Source organism: Haliotis rubra, unplaced genomic scaffold, assembly GCF_003918875.1.
Source record: "Haliotis rubra isolate DU_JTF1 unplaced genomic scaffold, ASM391887v1 Scf10, whole genome shotgun sequence".
Taxonomy (NCBI): domain Eukaryota; kingdom Metazoa; phylum Mollusca; class Gastropoda; order Lepetellida; family Haliotidae; genus Haliotis; species Haliotis rubra.
Window position 1 is genome coordinate 4,375,703 of NW_025764892.1, and position 18,539 is coordinate 4,394,241.

General features: G+C 40.4%; 1 protein-coding gene across 1 annotated transcript; it reads left to right on the forward strand.

The window, feature by feature from the left end:
- Positions 1 to 2,601: 2,601 nt before the first annotated feature.
- Positions 2,602 to 8,524, forward strand: LOC124266127 (glyoxalase domain-containing protein 5-like). Its single transcript, XM_046700943.1, has 4 exons — positions 2,602 to 2,619; positions 4,555 to 4,701; positions 4,935 to 5,087; positions 8,393 to 8,524. Exons 1-4 carry the CDS (start codon positions 2,602 to 2,604, stop codon positions 8,522 to 8,524), a joined length of 450 nt encoding a protein of 149 aa, XP_046556899.1.
- Positions 8,525 to 18,539: the final 10,015 nt, after the last annotated feature.

Consider the following 18,539-nt stretch of genomic DNA (forward strand, 5'->3'; position numbering starts at 1 on the left):
AAAGCCCCTTAGCGTATATGCGCCTCGGCTCGTCACGTGACCAGTGTAGCCAATTGTTATTAGCATAATTGTTATTAGTGTCAGTATTAGTACAGTAGATTTGTAGTAAAGTTTCAAGTCGGCATGTTGTAGCTCACTGGCTTCAATTCTCAGTACACAGCGAAGAAAGACTAAATTATATCGCTAAAAACTTCTTTCACATATCCGTTTAATCTTTAGAAGGGAAATATACCTTTAGTTGTTTGCAAGTAATAGTGATAGTTTTAAAACTAAAAACAAATTGTTAGGGTGTATTTGAGTTGTGTGAAAAATATGACATATCGCCCATCTGCCATTGAAATACTACAGGGCGTTGTTTGAGTGTTTCTAGTTATTGTTCTAAAACATCTTCCACATACACCTTCAATTTTTATGAGGGGAATATACCATCAGGTGAAAGGTGTTTGCAAGTAATAGTGATAGTTGTATAATTTAAAAACAATTGTTAGGGTGTATTTGAGGTGTGTGAAAAATATGACATATCGCCGATCTGCCATTGAAATACTACAGGGCGTTGTTTGAGTGTTTCTAGTTATTGTTCTAAAACATCTTCCACATACACCTTCAATTTTTATGAGGGGAATATACCATCAGGTGAAAGGTGTTTGCAAGTAATAGTGATAGTTGTATAATTTAAAAACAATTGTTAGGGTGTATTTGGGGTGTGTGAAAAATATGACATATCGCCGATCTGCCATTGAAATACTACAGGGCGTTGTTTGAGTGTTTCTAGTTATTGTTCTAAAACATCTTCCACATACACCTTCAATTTTTATGAGGGGAATATACCATCAGGTGAAAGGTGTTTGCAAGTAATAGTGATAGTTGTATAATTTAAAAACAATTGTTAGGGTGTATTTGGGGTGTGTGAAAAATATGACATATCGCCGATCTGTTCTGATACGCCATTGATGCTTGTGATGCTTGAGTGTTATAGTTCTAAAACTTCTTTCTTTCTTGTTGATCTTAGTATGTGACAAAACTGGAAAGGTGTTTACAACACTTTGTGATAGTTCTAAACTTTCTGTTTTTGAGGGGTCTGTGACAGTGTCAGTTAACATTCTGTCAATGTCCATGCCATTCCACACATGCAATAAGATATCTGAATTAGTTACTAATGTAAAAAAAATGTCTCAAAGTAGATTTTTTTTAAAAAGGACAGCTGATGTTAACACATGTGTTCTACCGATAGTTTTGCGTTCTTTAACATGTTTGGGGAGGGATGGCCGTGGTGTATCATTTATTCGTTCATTCATTCACATATGTATTTCTTTTGTTCTTTTTCTTTATTTCTTTCATTCATTCACATATAATTCTTGCTCTTAATTCATTCATTCATTCATTGTAAAATTCCGACTGATACAATACACTGGCTGAAGTACTGTTAAACCAGGGAGACTATATAAGGATATAGATATAGATTATCCCTGGTTAAACGCAGCCGAAGTTGCGCTGGGAACGAACCAAGTCACTGTGTGCGTTGGAGCATGATTAGGCACACGTTAATTAGTACAAATGGTCAAGAAAGCAAGCGAGTGACCTATCCCTGTTCTAGAGTATCCCTGACTAATCACCTCCACCCGAGAGACTGCGAGCGACATGACCTAGATCGAATTGGTATTTTGATTCGTTCTACAGTACCGGGCAGAAACAGACTATCCCTGAATACCGGTTGTTTGGTCATGACGTATATGTCCAAATATCGTAATAAATAGAGGCGTAACAACAATTTCAAAAGACCTTTCAAAAACATAGAAATGTGTATGCTACATGCAATCCAGCTAAGGCTTCATCAGTTCTCCGTAGACTCGTGATCAACCCAGCTGACAGTTTTAATGTACAAAATCTATATATGTTTCCACTAGGTAATATTTTAGTGTGACAAATAGACATACATCATACACATTTCTTTTTTTTGAGCACGTTAGTTTTTTGCTTCTTTGGCAGACTTAAATATGTGGACTTGTCGATTGTCGCATCAGTCAATGTTTCGCTCTCAATAATTTTTATTTACCTCGAATCGACTATTTAGAGGCCTCTAGAATATTGCTGACTATGTCTTGTTTAACCCGTCAGTGATAGACCTTGATGCTATTTGTTGCGTCACCAACCCCTGTTGTGTAGCGCCACTAAGACTCCAGTGCCAATACTCAGGGTTACATATCTCATAAAAAGCAATAATTGCGCTTGTGCCGAGAGGGAACTCTCGTTGTTGCCAATGTTGGTCGTCAATGTCGACTCACGTACCTGCACAATTAACCTGACACAATTCGTTTTGTATTATTACCTTAAGAAAATGTAAGTTATAGATATGTCTGATATCTGGATGGGTGAATGTATCTCGGAAATGATGCAGTGTTTGATAATGGCGATGGCGATCTAACACGATCGCAGTGGCCATGTACAACTTGCTCCTATGGCCAGTACTGATTGTTAGTGAAGCACGACCGTCAAACATTTTACCGTTATGATTACGGTATATTTTCTAACAGTACACCTTAAGATTTACAGTCCCTTAACTGGTAGCGTGGCTGCCATCATTTTACCGTTACCGGTATCATAATGACAACAAGCGTACAGGTATGTTCAGTCCGTTCAGTTTTGTCAGACTGCTGGAGGTCATATTCTTATGAAATACCCATGGAAACGTTGTCTCAGGTTTTATGCTATAGTAAATTGTAATATGTAACACTACCATTGGTCGTATGCTGTGTGATAGTGACCGCCTGGCACTGTATGTATGCATCTTACCAACATTCATTGTGACAAGCTGTGCTTCAAAATTGTCAGTTAATGCTTGCAGTCCTGGGAACAATGTACATATAGCTTAATACATGGGATGAGTCAGCTGTAACGACGCGACGGATATTTTATCAAAACTAAGTAGGTAAAAAAAAAGTATTGTTGGTGATATGATTACGACCGTGATGCGGTTGACTAAATATGTAGCTTCAGTTATTGCCACTGTATGTACAACGCTTGAATGTGTGTAATAATGAGATTATGACACAATATGCACCGGTTGATTTACCGATGTGAGTGACTGTGTGTGAGTGAGTTTAGTTTTACGCCGCGCTCAGCAATATTCCAGCTATATGGCGGCGGTCTGTAAATAATCGAGTCTGGACCAGACAATCCAGGAAAACAGCAATTGGGATGCGATGACATGTGTCAACCAAGAATTCTAACCCAGATCTTCACAGGTGATTTACCGATGTTCGCTTATCAGATGTTTACATTCTTACATACAATGCCACATAAAGGTTGTAGACCAGCAGCAGACATTCACAGTTTTATGATATCACAAGATAAGCATCATGTCTGATAGTACCTACTGTATATTATGCGTCAGTTAATAATGTGTCGTCAGGTTAATAGTATACACAACAAAGGAGATGCGAATAATTCAAGTCACGTAGATCGCTCCTGGAACTGAGGGCGCGTATTTAAGACCCCAGTTACATCAATATTATAAGCTGGGGATGGAATGTGAACGCGGAGAAATGCTGTTTTATGCCGCAGTCTTGGTGGTTTGTAAATTGCCCGCCTTCCTGCCAGGAAGTGAGAGAGTCAATTTTATCACTCTGGATCCGGAAATCTGGCCACAGCAGGCAAATCATGAGCAATAGTCATCGGACTTCGATTACACGTTGCATCCAATCATCCATGACTCGATACACCGATTGTCAGAGCATGAAGAACAAATTTTTTTTCGAATGTTGGGGGTTGATACATTTCGTAAGGTCACAGGGATGATAACATACAATGAGGACGGAGTGAGTGAGTGAGTTCAGTTTTACGCCGCACTCAGCAATATTCCAGCTATATGACTGTCTGTAAATAATCGAGTCTGGACCACACAATCCAGTGATCAACAGCATGAGCATCGATCTGCGAAATTGGGAACCGATGACATGTGTCAACCAAGTCAGCTAGCCTGACCACCCGATCCCGTTAGTCGCCTCTTACGACAAGCATGGGTTACTGAAGGTTCATTCTAAGTCGGACCTTCACGGGTCCAATGAGGACGTAACTCCCTTTCTTTAACATTGGCTTACCATAGATCTTGTCTACAGGGCACCTGTAGTACAAATTGCAGTACTTTTGGGGTTGAATCCCATCCGATATTTGAAGACACACAATCAGCTGCGAGCACCAAAGTCAGCGATATAACCCACTCAACCTATGTAAGGAAGTGTGATCCAAAATATATGCATACAGTCGGGTCCTGTAATAATCAAAGAATACCACGAAGTATTAGGTAATATACAGCCTGCTCTACCCACTTGAGCACGGGAGCGGTGGGGTAGCCTAGTGGGTAAGGCGTTCGCTTTCAACGCCGAAGACCTCGGTACGATTTCTCTCAACGATACCCATAACACCGTGATCTAGTGAATGTCTTGGGTTTTACTCCGCTTTGAGCAATATTCCTGTAAAACCACAGAGGGGACATCAGGAATCGGCTTCCCTCATTGCACCCATGGGGGATACTTTCAGAATACATTCATCTTGCAGGATGGGTCAGTTGCGACATTTGCCCGGCGGTCAGTCATCAATTTCAAGATTGAACGTGTTGACCACTTCGTCATCACGGTCGCCGACATTAACAAGTCCGTGGACTTCTACCATCGGGTACTTGGCATGGAGATCGCTATAATCAAAGTAAGAGCACCATACACTGGACAACCTGTGTTCGGTGGTATTAACGCATTTAGGGTCTAAACATTTGTAGGTTAGTGATTAAGGTTGTAAAGTACTTTTAAAGATAGTTGTGTTTTTCCTTTAGATTAAAGAACATAACTTAAGGCTAAATGTGAAAACAGAATACCGAACTAACTACACGTAAGATCAACAAAGGAAAATGTCCTCTAAGATAAATGAACGTTTTGTTACAGGGTCGTAAAGCGCTCACTTTCGGCCTTTCTAAGATAGGCCTCCACGAGCGTGGTAAGGAGCTTGATCCCAAGGCCAGTTGCCTGACTCCGGTTGCGGTTGATGTCTGTTTCATCACCAACACGAAGCCGAACCATGTCATGGAACATCTGAAGGTACTATAGCAGCCTTCACACACCTCAAACATTGGCCATAAATAAAACAGTACACAAAATTACTTGCACAACGATTATGACAATCAACAGTACTCAGAGGACTTGGACACTGATTATGACAATAAACCAGTACATGAAAGGACGTGACATCAACTTTGACAATGAAGAGTACGCGAAATCACTTGAACTTTGATTATGACAATAAAACAGTATGTGAAAGGACTTGAACATTGATTATGACAATAAACCAGTACACGAAAGGACTTGGACATCGACTACGACAATAAACAGAGCGCAAAAGGAATTGAACATTTATTATGACAATAAATCAGTTCACGAAAGGACTTGAACATTGATAATGACTATAAACCAATACGCAAAAGGACTTGGACACAGATTATGACAATACAACAGTACGCGAAAGGACGTGGACATCCATTGTGACAACAAAACAGTATGCGAAAGGACTTGGACACCCATTATGACAATATATCAGTTCACGAAAGGACTTGAACATTGATAATGACTATAAGCCAATAAGCGAAAGGACTTAGACACAGATTATGACAATAAAACAGTATTCGAAAGGACTTGGACACAGATTATGACAACAAAACAGTACACGAAAGGACTTGAACACTGATTATGACAATAAAACAGTACACGAAAGGACTTGGACACTGATTATGACAACAAAACAGTACACGAAAGGACTTGGACACTGATTATGACAACAAAACAGTGTAAAAAGGGCTTGGGCACAGTACAATAAAACAGGACTTGAAAGGACTTGGACACTGATTATGGCAATACAACAGTACACGAAAGGACTTGGACACTGATTATGACAGCAAAACAGTACACGAAAGGACTTGGACACTGATTATGACAACAAAAGAGTACACGAAAGGACTTGGACACTGATTATAACAACAAAACAGTATACGAAAGGTCTTGGACACTGAGTATGACATTAAACCAGTACACGTAAGGACTTGGACATTGATTATGACAACAAAACAGTACACGAAAGGACTTGGACACTGATTATGACAACAAAACAGTGTACGAAAGGGCATGGGCACTGATTATGAAAATAAAATAGTACACGAAAGGACTTGGATACTGATTATGACAATAAAACAGTACACAAAAGGACTTGGACAATGATTATGACAACAAAAAAGAACGCAAAAGGATTTGGACACTGATTATGACAATAAAACAGTACACGAAAGGATTTGGACATTGATAATGATAACAAAACAGTACCCGAAAGGACTTGGACACCCATTATGACAATAAAACAGTACACGAAAGGACTTGGACACTGATTATGACAATACAACAGTACACGAAAGGACTTAGACATTGATTATGACAGCAAAACAGTACACGAAAGGACTTGGACACTAATTATGACAATAAAACAGTACAGTAAAGGACTTGGACACTGATTATGACAACAAAACAGTGTACGAAAGGGCTTGGGCACTGATTATGACAATAAAACAGTACACAAAAGGACTTCGTCACTGATTATGACAACAAAACAGAACGCGAAAGGATTTGGAGACTGATTATGACAATAAAACAGTACATGAAAGGATTTGGACATTGATTATGATAACAAAACAGTACATGAAAGGACTTGGACACTGATTATGACAATACAACAGTACACGAAAGGACTTGGACACTGATTATGACAGCAAAACAGTACACGAAAGGACTTGGACACTGATTATGACAACAAAAGGGTACACGAAAGGACTTGGACACTGAATATAACAACAAAACAGTATACGAAAGGTCTTGGACACTGAGTATGACATTAAACCAGTACACGTAAGGACTTTGACATTGATTATGACAACAAAACAGTGTACGAAATGGCTTGGGCACTGATTATGACAATAAAATAGTACACGAAAGGACTTGGACACTGATTATGACAATAAAACAGTTCACAAAAGGACTTGGACACTGATTATGACAACAAAAGAGAACGCGAAAGGATTTGGACACTGATTATGACAATAAAACAGTACACGAAAGGATTTGGACATTGATAATGATAACAAAACAGTACACGAAAGGACTTGGACACCCATTATGACAATAAAACAGTACACGAAAGGACTTGAACACTGATTATGACAATACAACAGTACACGAAAGGACTTTGACATTGATTATGACAGCAAAACAGTACACGAAGGACTTGGACACTAATTATGACAACAAAACAGTACACGAAAGGACTTGGACATTGATTATGACAACAAAACAGTACACGAAAGGACTTTGACATTGATTATGACTATAAAACAGTACACGAAAGGACTTAGACATTGATTATGAAAACAAAACAATACACGAAAGGGCTTGGACATTGATTATGACTATAAAACGGTACACGAAAGGACTTGGACACTGATTATGAAAACAAAACAGTACACGAAAGGGCTTGGACATTGATTATGACTATAAAACAGTACACGAAAGGACTTGGACATTGATTATGACTATAAAACAGTACACGAAAGGACTTGGACATTGATTATGACAAGAAAACAGTACACGAAAGGACTTAGACATTGATTATGACTATAAAACAGTACACGAAAGGACTTGGACATTGATTATGACAATAAAACAGTACACGAAAGGACTTGGACATTGATTATGACAAGAAAACAGTACACGAAAGGACTTAGACATTGATTATGACTATAAAACAGTACACGAAAGGACTTGGACACTGATTATGAAAACAAAACAGTACACGAAAGGACTTGGACATTGATAATGGCAACAAAACAGTCATGGTAAACATATGCCCCAAATTCATTGTTTGGTACCGTTTTTTTATATGCAGCTTCTTCAATATATTTCTGTCAATGCATGGAATTGAAATTATGAGTTTTTGGCGATTATCTTGTCATTGAGTGTAACAAAAGGATAAGTGTTTATTGTAAAGGGGTTCCAAAATATCGGCTGGTTATCCTTGTGAAGTACTCAGTGAGTGTTTGAATTTGTCCACTTGACCTCGAATAGAAACCATTCAAACACACTACAAACATCAGTGTTTGGTACCTTAGTCATTTAACGTTTTAAGATGTAGTGCTTGAGAGGGTGGCTATTTATAGTTGTTTCCCTCTGCTTCAAACGACCCAAGCTTTCCGAACAGACTCGGAATAGGATCTTTGGTTTCTCAGCTCTAAACCTGCGCTACTTTGGCTTTAGTCCCATTGACGATCAGCAGTCTTACATGGCATCTCAATCAGTCACTTGAATTTTAGAACTGCAACGTCACTATCATGGAGGGGCCGGTAGAGAGGAATGGCGCCATTGGACCAATCACCTCGGTCTACTTCCGAGACCCGGATGACAACCTGATCGAAGTGTCCAACTATCCCGACATCAAATCATAAAGCAGGTGTCAATTACATGGTTATTGCTGTTACCATGGTGACGTGCTAAGATATATACAAGGTGCCTTTCCGATTGATTTTAATCGTGTTGAATCAAAGAAATAAGCAGTATTGAATGAAACAGATCTTCATTTGTTATGGGTTTGTTAGATCTACAAATGTTTGTAGTTTGACTGTGAATGTGTTCTTATAAACAGGATTGTGTACGTATATGTTTTTCAGCATCTCAAAGGAATCGTTGTCTCTGAATGTTTATTAAAACAGTTTTCTTGCATTTCAGTGTTATTAGTTAAATCTAACAGCTGTCACTTAAACCACTGTCAATGCTAACAGTCTACAGTTGATACGTATTGACTTCACTGAAACATGCATACTACTATTATGCTAAATGTAGTACATTCATGTAAGCATCGGTATGTGATATGCAACAATTTAACATGGGTGGTAGATATTTACCTTTAGTCTTATTGTGGACCGGCAGTATGTCGTTGTACAGGCACGTAGGGAGAACTTGTAGATCAACACTGTATCGTAAGGAAAACATAGTTTCTGTATCATGGTTGTGTAATGAGATGCATAGAACAGTCCATTCTTTACGCATAGAACAGTCCATTCTTTACTTATAGAACAGTCCATTCTTTACGCATAGAACAGTCCATTTTTTACTTAGGGATGCCTACACGGAGCCAAGTTTCACAGTTTGCACGTTAATGATTTCATCATAACGCGCCACTGACTGCGTGCTACTTCTGCCTTATAACGGTAGCATTTTCACTGTCTGTGCAAAGCTTTTGATTGGCAGGAAATTGTTTATCTTTAATGTATGTGCCATTTTGTACCCTTGTCAATTGTTATTGTATATACCATGTATGCAGAGGTTTAATGTACATTCTACGAGGTACCAAGGGGCCAACATGTAGACTTGAAGATGCTCTCATGGATGTAGGTACTATTTCTGAGAGAAGAGATAAAGAGAATAAATGTATCCCCATATCAAACGTGACTTGTGGACTCTTCTTTTTCAAAAGCATCCTTAGGGATGAGAGAGTGGGTTTAGTTTTACGCCGCTTTTAGCAATATTCCAGCAATATCACGGCGGGAGACACCAGAAATGGGCTTCTCACATTGTACCCATGTGGGGAATCGAACGCTGGTCGCGAACGATATAACCACTAGGCTATCTCACCGCCCTCCTTAGGGATGAACTAAGTAAGCTGATTATAATAAAATCAAATTTTTAACTCAGATGTGATACCTCTCAATATTTAACATGTATTGGAGCAATATATCTTATTTGAATGAGATTGTTTAACAGACACATATATGTTTTCGGTGACTTCGGTGGCTAAAACGACGAGGTGTGATACTACTTCAACACATGATATCTCCAAAAACCCAATTCTAACACATTTCATCTGTGATATGTAGAGTACCACGAAATCACTACTCTGACCCCTCGTGTCATGTTGTTTGTCTGTGAGTCCTTCATTCTCTACATTCCGCATTCAAACCAGTGGCTGACGGCATGAACAACCTGTCATCGGGACATGGTATCACGCGATTAACCAGGTTACCATAGTAACCACCCGATCCAAGTTAACCAGCTCTTGGGACAACCATTGGATATTGAGGGTCTATTCCGCCTCGAAGGAGAACCTTATCATGCAGTGCCCTCAAAGACATATTCCGCTGGAACCCATCCCCTTGATCTACACATGGGTTTGATCGGCGGTGGTTAAAGCGTTTGCTCATCACGCCGAAGAACGTAGTTCGAGACCCCACATGGGTACAGAAACCCATTCTGGAGCACCCAGCCGTGATATTTTGGGCTGAAAGCGGCGTATATCCTTACTCAACCACTCTTAGGGCCGGGTAGATCTGTTGTCTGTTCATTATCACTGTGTGTCCAGATATAGAGATGACGAGGCCTATTGTGGTAGAGAAAGGCTGTTCTTCCCGATCAAGAGAACACAAAATGGCTAGCGTCTAAGTTTTGCTTTAAAAACAGCTTGTAAATGCTCGGTACGATTAAATTTTCATGAATATCTCTTCTACTGTAGCAGCGTGGAGTCTCTCTGGGGCAAGTAATCCGAGAGATAGCAGTAATAACAACGGCCTTGTGCCTGGTTAGGTTGACCCATTAATGTCGACAGTCATCGTAGTGTAGTGGCACTGATGCCTTAACTAACCCCACAGAACTTTATTTGGAGATTCGGGGTTTTCAATACAGCAAAGGACGTACAAGTAGGGAATACATTTTATATAATCTTTTGTTTGTAATCAGGTTCGATTCCCCGCGTATGTACAATGTGTGAAGCCCATTTCTGGTGTTCCCTGTCGTAATATTTTGTCAATTTATCTGAAAGCGGCGTAAAATTCTACTCACTCATTTGTGATCGAAATACCGAATATCCTTATACACTCGATTGTCGGGGCCAGGTTATATAGTGAGTGAGTGAGTTGGGTTTTACGCCGTCTTTAGCAATATTCCAGTAATATCACATCGGGGAACGCCAGAAATGGGCTTCACACATTGTGCCCATGTGGGGAATCGAACCCGGGTCTTCGGCGTAACGAGCGTAGACTTTAACCACTAGGCTACCCAACCCCTCTTTTATATAATTAAGGTGATTTGATAATTATGAAATAACATGTGGAAGCAGCAAATGTCATTTTATCATTATACATATATTATATGAAATGTGGAATACGCTTGTGTATTCACGCCATATCACCGACGACTTGCCTGCAAGCGTTTCCTGGAGTCAGGTGGTAGGACAACGCTAGATAACAGTTTCTGATACGATGTCATTGGGCCCTCATCATTGGGTTTTCGTACAATATATACCCCAACACGTATCCTTGTACAACAATTTGAATTTATTGCCTCTTTGCGTGACGATACATTGATTGCTGAATGGAATGGCAAGGGATAAGTTGCCTATCTACATATGTCTGTCCACGTGTAGTCTAGATGCCGTTTACACCGAAGCATCATCACAGCACAAATAAATTGCGCTAAAATGTTGGTACTACAGAGTTTGGGTTACTGTTTTCCACATCCAGCTTACACGAAGTGATAAACTGAATACTGCTCAAAACAGCGTTAAACTCAACTCACTCTCCCATAGACCCGTGAAGGTCCGGGTTAGAATGAGCCTTCAGTAACCCATGCTTGTTGTAAGAGGCGACTAACGGGATCGGGTGATCAGGCTAGCTGACTTGGTTGACACATGTCATCGGTTCCCAATTTCGCAGATCGATGCTCATGCTTTTGATCACTGGATTGTGTGGTCCGGACTCGATTATTTACAGACCGCGGCCATATAGCTGGAATATTGCTGAGTGCGGCGTTAAACTAAACTCACTCACTCACTCACTCTCCCATACATTATCGATATAAATACGATGAAAGTGACTATCATAGAAGGAAGTGTGCATCATCTCTGATGTAGGGAATTCAAATAGTACGAGATGAAACACACTAAGTATGGGGTATTGTACGTGACATGTTCCGACCACGACGTAGGTTCAGTACACCTCAATCTACACTCACTACTTGACATCATGAAACACAACACATGTTTTACACGCGGAGAGGCTCGCCCCGGTAACACTTGAATACGGCCAAAGCAACTGCCGGCAGTTGTGCTTATGTTCGCTCATCATTATCAGTCTATCCTTTTATCACTCCATCTTTTCACCTTGTGCAAAGAGGAGTACAACATGTTCAGGGATTACCGCCGGCATGTACGTGGTGACATGCCTGAAGATGTCCAGCCGGAAAAGTCACCTTTCTTCAGAATAGTGGACGGTACCGAAGTGGAAAACATGTCCCTCGAGTTGGCCCGCTTCCATAGGATAAGAGGTTTCCTTAAAACCAACGAGGGAAACAAACGTAGGACATATACAGCCACAGATGTTCGAAAAGCTTTGGAGACTGAAGTGGCAAGGCAGCATCCCAATGATGCTGCAAAACGTAAGATGGCCAGTGACTAACTTGCACATGGCCAAAAAACAATACATAAATACTATGCTAAAAAAACACCCTTACAGGCTGCTAGTGAGTGTGCATTTGTAGAGGTTGTCATCAAGCAAGCAGCTAGTACATCAAACGTTGAGGAACCTGTCTCGGCGTCAATTCCAGCAGATTCCTCCACCCAGCCCCAGGCCCCAACCCCCAAACCCTGAAGGTAGGGGGAAAGGGAAAGGCAAAAGTAAAGGCAAAGGAAAACTCATCAAGCCCAAAAGGTAAGAAATTAGGTGGATAGTGGAAGGTAGGGGGAAGGGAAAGGTAAAAGTAACAGGGAAACATGATCAAACCATGATCAACTATAGGATAGAAGTAATAGGATATAACCTGTAATTCCATAACCTAAAGTCAGTTTCGATCCATTAGGTTTATACAACAGTAGTAAAGGGGTTCGGTGTTCGAACTTGCTGTTGTGGGAATGGTGCAGGAAAATGAAAATGGCACTCTTAAAAGAGCAACCTCCACGTGGTGAGTGCTGGTCAATACGAATAGCTCTTAAATGTTTCTTTGGGGTGGTTCCGACGAGCCATAAATCACCATTGTGCAAGTTGTTTCATATGTAGACGTACGTGTATTTCGTAATATTTATCATTCATTTATGCGATTATTTATATATATATATAATATGTCTTTTCAGCTATAATTTCTATATCCATGGTTCGACTTAGATATCTATAATGCATATGAAAGCCCTTTCAAATTCGTTTCTAACGACAAATAACACCTACATGTAATGTCGCTTGTTTATTCCTGCGTCACACCCACTATCAGCGGGGGGTAATAAGTCCTATATCCGTTGTGCGATCCTTAATATCTATAATGCATATGAAAGCCCTTTCAAATTTGTTTCTAACGACGTACAACACGTACATGTGCGACATTTCGCAAAGCTGCAAACGTCTGTACATAATGCCGCATCTGGTGTGCGTCGCCGACGCTATCAGCGCATATCAGCGCATGTTTCGTTCGGTAATTATTTCTGTATCTGTTGTTGGATCCTTGACATCTATCATGTATTTGAAAGGCCTTTCCAGTGCACTTCTAACAACGTATAACATGCATATTTGCGACGTTGTGCAAAGGTACTAGACATGTCCGAATATAATGCCGCGTTTGATGTCCGTGTCACCTGCGCTACCAGTGGAAGATGAGTTCGGTTCTAATTTCATTATACAAGTTTGGATTTTGAATATCTATAATGCATTTGAAAGGCTTTTTCAGTGCGTTTCTAACGACGTAAAACATGCACATTTGTGACGTTGTGCAAAGGTACTAGACATGTCCGAATATAATGCCACATGCGATGGCGGTGTCACCTGCGCTATCGGCGGAAGATGAGTTCGGTTCTAATTTCATTGTGCATATTTGGATTTTTTATATCTATAATGCTTTCAAAAGGCCTTTCCAGTGCGTTTCTAACGAGGTATAACATGCACATGTGCAGCATTTTGCAAAGGTGTTACACACATCTGAAAATGCCGCCGCCTGTGGTGTCCGTGTCACCTGCGCCATCAGCGGATGTAGTGTTGGCTATAATTTCTATACCCATCGTTCGATCTTCGTATCTATGTGGGGCCAGATAACACCTGTATCTCTGATATAGGTATGCAGTCGGGGACGGTATAGACTGTGCTATACTGTATATGTAAAATAGTAAACGCAATTCGACCCCCGCGTTAAAGCCGGCGGTGTGACAGAGCAGACACCTTCAGCTGGGAACATTGGGACGTGACTTGTTTTGCCACGCACCTGTCACGTGTTACCTTAACCTATTTTCATCTCAACTAGGCCACATTTTCAGGATTTCACATCTTTTAAAAGCAACATCAAATCGCAAACATGTTAAAATTTCATTAAATAAATTAAAAAATATATTTACATATCTAGGATCCGGTTTCAAAGGTACATAGTAGACTCTGATCTCTTTGCAGAAATAGCAGCGCAAGCGAGTTAGATTCAAAATATTCAAATGATAATGTGAACTCAGATTAAATGATGTAGATGAATCTGACCGTAAAAGACTATTCTAAACAAGCCAAAGACAATGTCATACAAAATTACTTTTACCAGAGACAATGTCTGTATTTAAGACAAGGCTGTTTCAAGACAGCAAGTCGCTGTCCACGGTTGCGTCCCTTTGGCACGCAAGGAACTGAAGATCTTGGGTCCAAATCTCAGATTCGTTCGCATTATATTTCAAGGTTTCACAGCACCCGTCTGTGCTCATGGATTTCAACAACGTGCACGTGGTCAATATCCACGACCTGCGTCAGTTTGGACTTTCCTCCCACGTGACATAACTGGAATACAGCTGAAACCTGTGTAAACCAAACTCACAGTACACGAGAGCTGCAATTACAAGAAGACTTTGTAACGAGTCATCAAACAATTTCAAAATTTACAATATTTTATTTTCAAAGTATTTAATCAGCACATGCGATATTAAGAACATTGGTTTTAATTAAATTTTGTTTTAAATATCATTCAAAGTTTCTTTATTAACTCCTGTAAATACTGGATTTGATAAACAATGTTTTTCCGCGCAGTAAATCTGGCCCAGAAGCCTATTTATTTATAAAGTAGGTCAACCACATTCCTCTCGTGATAATCTTGCACATAGAAACTGTCTCAATCTCATTGCTGTAAACCTTGTAACAAGATTATGCAATTCAGGATGCAAATATAAATATGTTGAATGTCTAACATATCGAGAATGTTGAGAACTAACAGACCCGATATCAAAAGAATTTCTAATGTCTTCTTGATTATGTCATAAGTTATGATGACTTTCTTCAATCACATCAGTTGTGACTTTGCATTTACATTTTTGCCAGAACTTTTATCAACGATTCTGGTTTAAAAAAATAGTTTCTCCTTTGCTGTGAACTGTATTCTAGGTATGTGATGGCGTGTCTGTTTAATGTGTGAGAAAAGCCCGAAGCGATACAGTTCTCATCCTAGTCTGTTTCACCGTCCCTGAACCACATTATATTCCCGACTGCCTAGCCCTCTCTGTAATGCTAATGTCCTAAATGAAACAAGTCTAGATTTCTTCTGGTCTCTCAGGGGCTCCTTTTCAATTTAAATGGGTTTGTTTGTTACTATCAAAATTATATATTCAGAGACTAAGCGTTAGTCTATTCTCATCATTTCGGGGCCTTGTTGAAACTCACTGCCACGGATATGCTGGTGACATACCTAGTAACGCGATCATCGCAAACCGACAGTAATAGAAAGCACTAAGGAGTGTTTGCCTAAGGGACGCAACTCCGCGGCAATGTTCAAATGAAGAGAACACCGTTACTTTGTAAAGTGAATTTACATAACGTCGACATATAATATGAGTCTAAGAATACATATCACCCAGAGCACGTAGACAGAACGTTACTTAAATCAGCTTTGTTGCCCAAACATGTTCAGGGATTACCGCCGGTATGTACGTGGTGATATGCCTGAAGATGTCTAGCCGGAAAAGTCACCTTTCTTCAGGAAAGTGGACGGTACCGAAGTGGAAAACATGTCCCTCGAGTTGGCCCACTTCCATAGGATAAGAGGTTTCCTTAAAACCAACGAGGGAAACAAACGTAGGACATATACAGCCACAGATGTTCGAAAAGCTTTGGAGACTGAAGTGGCAAGGCAGCATCCCAATGATGCTGCAAAACGTAAGATGGCCAGTGACTATCTTGCACATGGCCAAAAACAATACATAAATACTATGCTAAAAAAACACCCTTACAGGCTGCTAGTGAGTGTGCATTTGTAGAGGTTGTCATCAAGCAAGCAGCTAGTACATCAAACGTTGAGGAACCTGTCTCGGCGTCAATTCCAGCAGATTCCTCCACCCAGCCCAGGCCCCAACCCCCAAACCCTGAAGGTAGGGGGAAAGGGAAAGGCAAAAGTAAAGGCAAAGGAAAACTCATCAAGCCCAAAAGGTAAGAAATTAGGTGGATAGTGGAAGGTAGGGGGAAGGGAAAGGTAAAAGTAACAGGGAAACATGATCAAACCATGATCAACTATAGGATAGAAGTAATAGGATATAACCTGTAATTCCATAACCTAAAGTCAGTTTCGATCCATTTCAGTCTCCAAAGCTTTTCGAACATCTGTGGCAGTATATGTCCTACGTTTGTTTCCCTCGTTGGTTTTAAGGAAACCTCTTATCCTATGGAAGCGGGCCAACTCGAGGGACATGTTTTCCACTTCGGTACCGTCCACTTTTCTGTGAAAAAAGGTGACTTTTCCGGCTAGACATCTTCAGGCATGTCACCACGTACATGCCGGCGGTAATCCCTGAACATGTTGTACTCTTCTTTGCACAAGGTTGTGCTGACCAGGAAGCTCGTGGACGTCTTGTGGTCCATGAAAGAAATCTGGTACCTCCCGGCAACAGATCGTGCCTTATCAAAGTCAGCCAACTTCATACAGGATGCCACTGAAGGTCTTTGGACATGACCAAGTTGAATTATCCCACAAGACAAGTACCGCATCACCCGATCCAGGATGTGCCTAACCTCCTGTCTGGTTGCAGGATCCCGTGTACCTCTTTTGAACAACGGAAATGGGCGGCGATTGTCTGGTTTCATCTCGGAATTCTGCAACAGGCTTATGGGCTTCTTCGCGGTTATATTGTCTACTTACGCCTGTATATGAACAATGTGTAGCACTTGTACACCTACGGGAATTATCGAAAACCCTGGGTGACATTTTAACATATGTTTGACAGTAGGTGAGAAAGGATTTGACTGCTGACATGTAATTTTTAATGCTACCTGCAGAAACCCCGTTTTGAGAAAGTACCAAGTTAAAATAATGTATTTCATCTACGTGCTCAAAAATATCAAAATTGATACAAGCCATATTACTATTTAAGGAATGCATGTTTTTGGATATTATAGAAAAACTTCATGTGTCACCAGCATTACGCCCTGCTTTTTTAAGAATATTGGTTAAATATTGCTTAAACCCTGAAAGTGTGGGTTCACTTCCAGGGAACCTATCGTATAAGCCAGTGTTAGTTAGATTAGCCCTGACTGAGTTGTGTTGGTAATTATACCGAGTACCACTTCTGGTCAACCCAGTTAAACCAGTACTGGTACTCGGCATTGGATTATTATTTGAAGGCGAGGCTACAGGTGCGTCGTCTCCTTGTATTGTATGACCAAAGTGTTTTAGTACCCTGATGTACTCACGGATTTTGGTTTTGTTGATGGTGTATGTGCCACAAAATGCCGATAGAGCCGACATGGATACAATCTGAGTAGCGGTATAAGACTCGATTTGGCGGCGACTTTGGGCATGTATGGCGTTTATAGCAGCATTAGAACTGTTAGGATAACAGTTTTTTGAATGCACGACGCCTTTGTAGTATGTTTTGCACTTTTGACAAACCACTGATACTTTTGTGGAAGGCATATTGGCACAAATTCACTGTACTATGTTTCTGGGAGCTACAGAAAAGGGCCTGGATGTCACAGTTTTGTACTTGGATATTTTAAGAACCGTATTTATGCTATGTATCAGTTTGATATATTGAGCAGCGTAGATGACTAATTAAAAACAAGCAAAAGGTAATAAAAGTAAAGTTCACTTGCCAATAGGGATCGTCAACGCTGACTGATAATCGTCCACTAAGACACTCGGTCTGTGATGATGATATTGTGAGCATTCACTTATATTACCACGTCCCAGCCAGATAGCCAATGGAATGATTTAGATGAAGCTCACTGTCATGTGACCAAGTCGGATGTTTTTAAGGGCAAGGAGGAAATTGTAAAATTGCCCATCTCCATTCTATGCATGATGTCCATTTGGAGGGGCAAGGACATGCCAAAAGGTGTGAATTGCCCATGCCAAAAAAACCAAGCATTCTATGCACAAGGTTGAAATCAGTCGGGCGACAAGATTATAAAATCACAAAGCTGGGGCTTATCAAGAGGAGGTGGCCCAGGCAAAGTGATATTAACAAAACGTGGGCAAAAC